General features: G+C 46.3%; 1 protein-coding gene across 2 annotated transcripts in view; it reads left to right on the top strand.

The window, feature by feature from the left end:
* The window catches only part of slc45a4a (solute carrier family 45 member 4a), a 48,361-nt gene that overhangs the window by 38,005 nt on the left and 7,292 nt on the right, over window positions 1-3,064 (top strand). For both annotated transcript variants that reach the window (XM_014009269.1, XM_014009270.1), the window contains exons 5-9: window positions 565-744; window positions 829-1,019; window positions 1,110-1,290; window positions 1,363-1,818; window positions 2,669-2,940. In XM_014009269.1, the coding sequence (XP_013864723.1) occupies window positions 565-744; window positions 829-1,019; window positions 1,110-1,290; window positions 1,363-1,818; window positions 2,669-2,940 (1,280 nt within the window). The remainder of the gene's footprint in view (window positions 1-564; window positions 745-828; window positions 1,020-1,109; window positions 1,291-1,362; window positions 1,819-2,668; window positions 2,941-3,064) is intronic.

Genomic DNA, 3,064 nt, shown 5'->3' with positions numbered 1-3,064 from the left:
CACACACACACACACACACACACACACACACACACACACACACACACACGCCTTTATAGTACACACATTTAACGCTGCTCTATGGGGTTCACGCACCTTCTCTTTCAGGCCCGTCTGAGGGGCATCCAAGGTCACTGCAACTTGCACCCTGCAAAGCAGTATGGGAAATGTGCAGTGACCTGTTTGTGTGTGTTTGACTCAATTAAAAGTCACAAATAAGCTATTGATCACAAGTTTAGTCTTGGCCCCGTGTCAACGTCAGTATAAACAAGTTAATTTGGTGAATGTTGTGTAAATAAAACCACAAATCCATTTTTGAACATAACATTTCAACTTCTGAAGGATTTTAAATATGCAACGGGGAAAGCGTCTGCAAAAAAAGGAGGCAGCTTTTCCTTAAAATCAAAAGGCAAAGCCTGATAGTGAATGAGAGTGGGGCAGGTAAAACCATGAGGCTACAAGGAGCAGAGGTCCCAAAAGTGCAGGATTTCAAGTACTTTGGGTCAACTATCCAGGAATACRCAGAGTGTGGTAACAAGGTTCCTGTCTCTTTTCTCCTGTCAGGTCTGTCGTTGGGTGATGAGCAGGGGAGACGACCAATAGGAATCGTCCTCACTGTGCTGGGCGTTGTGGTGCTGGACTTCTGCGCAGATGCCACAGAGGGTCCAATTCGGGCGTACTTGCTGGATGTGGCGGACACAGAGGAACAAGACATGGCGCTCAACATCCACGCCGCCTCTGCAGGTACGGCCACCTCAGAATCTTTCACGTCGTTTTAACGTGCAGACGAGACATTTCTTCTAAGCCAAAACCCATTCGCTTTTGCAGGTCTTGGAGGTGCAGTGGGCTACGCTCTCGGAGGTCTGGACTGGATGCACACGTTCCTCGGAGCAGTGTTCCAGTCCCAGGAGCAGATCTTGTTCATCTTTGCGGCCATCCTCTTCTCCATCTCTGTGGTGCTCCATCTCTTCAGTATTGAGGAGCAGCAATACTCACCACAAAGTGACCGGCTCGACCAGGTACAGATCCTTATCACAGTTGTATGTGTGTTAAAAGAAAAAGACTGTGAAGTACCACAGAATGTGATCCTGTAACCATCCTCGTTCCAGGCAAGTTCAAACTCCACCCATCTGCAACAATCAGCCAATGGCAGGGCTGGACTTCTTGCCCCAAAACTGGAAATGATTGGAGAAGATGATGCTATAGAAACATACGACCTCTATGATCCCTATGGAGACAATCACTCAGAGAATGGAGACATGGACTTCCTGGAGGTGGAACTAGTGAGAAGTAAGTTGACATCAACACAGCTGTGACCCGGGTTGACTCGTCTTCGCTTCTCAACTCTTATTCTCTCTCCAGGTAAAAGTGACAGCGTTCTTGCCATGGCTGACGCAACCCTCGACCACATGGACCACGACACCTTGTTCTTGTGCCACCTGGAGCCGTCCATCTTCGCCGAGCACATCTCCCCCTATCACGGCACTCCCTCCAGGACCGGCTCCTTCTTCAGCCCGAATCACAGCGGCTCCCGTCCACGACTCACCAGCTTCAGGCGCAGCAGCAGCGCGGGGAGCGAAGACTTGCTCCGCGCGCACAGCGTCGGCCATCACAACCCCAGCCCCAGGATTTCCCGCCTCTCGGCCTTCTTACAGGAGATGGAGAATGACGACGGGCAGGAGGCGCTGCTGAACAACCAGCTGAATGAGCAGCGGATTCTGAACGGGCGGCTGTTAGCCAGCGTACCTAACCCTGATAGAGAAGGCTTGAACGGGCTGAGCTCTAAAGGACAGGCACACCGGGCTGGGATGGTCAAAGGTCAGAACCTTCATGATATAATAAACTCTGTACGAGAGCTCTGACTTTGAACTTGCCTGATTCCAACTTTTCTTTAAAGTGTTCAGAGCTTACTAAACCCTTATTATATGTACAAATAAATAAAAAACTCCCTTTTTAATTACAGTAACACCAAGTTACTGAGTCTTCCTTCTGTCACTAGTAATATTAATAGGGACATATCATGCAAAATCAACTATTTTTTGGCCGTTAAATGCATTTTTGTTGTGTTCTTGGAGTCTCAAAAGTTGAATTAAATCTCTCCTGATAATGTGTAGAAATCTTTATATTCTGCRTGGGTCATATTTTTCAACCCAGTATTTTTCAGTTTTCTCTATTTTCTATGATGTTTTCTGAACTATTACGTCACATTATTTGCGATGGAACTGCCAAATAAGGGTCTGGACTTACCAACTACAATTTGGTCATCATTCTCCTCTGGCTCTGGGTCCTTGTTTGTATTTAAAGAGACAGCCTCAAAATGAGTTGATCTGAGACACGCCTCAGAAAAGGGGTGAAAGAGGGGCTTGTGGAGTTGCATTAACGAGGAAATCAGACCAAAGCATTCCAGTTCCACTTTACATAGACTCCAACTGAATGAGTCAAATGTGAAAAAGGATTTATTGCATGAATCTGTTTGCTCAGATCCATTTGTTTAAAATAAACCAGCTTTCACTAACATATTTCTCTGATTCCAGACACTTGGTGATTAATTAGTGCAACCCTAYGCTGTAGAATATTAAATTAAAAGCCTGTTTTTGTTTGAGTGTGCACTAAGGCTACTTTAAATCGGAACAGTGACTTGATAAACATTTTTTTTTCTCCGTCCCAGCTGCCAGTACTGGAGCTCCCATGCGTCAGTCACGCCACCGTCACACCTTCTACCGCCAGCCGTCCTGCACCTTCTCCTACTACGGGCGGGTAGGAAGCCATCGTTACCGCTACCGCCGAGCAAACGCCGCCTTCCTCATCAAGCCGTCTCGCAGCATGAACGACCTGTACGAAGTGGAGGCCCGACACAGGAGGAGGAACAAACAGAGAACCAGAAACCGCAGCGGGAATACCAACTCCTCCAGCGGGGACACGGAGAGTGAGGAGGGCGAGGTACGGGACACACTTACAGATTTTTTTATTTTATTTTATTTTATTTATTTATTTACCTATTTATTTTCTTATTTATTTATTTACTTACTTACGTATTTATTTATTTACTTACTTACGTATTTAT

This window comes from Austrofundulus limnaeus, unplaced genomic scaffold, assembly GCF_001266775.1.
Source record: "Austrofundulus limnaeus strain Quisiro unplaced genomic scaffold, Austrofundulus_limnaeus-1.0 Scaffold56, whole genome shotgun sequence".
Classification (NCBI taxonomy): Eukaryota; Metazoa; Chordata; class Actinopteri; order Cyprinodontiformes; family Rivulidae; genus Austrofundulus; species Austrofundulus limnaeus.
The sequence above is the reverse complement of the archived record's forward strand: the minus strand, read 5'-3'. Positions and strand labels throughout refer to the sequence as shown.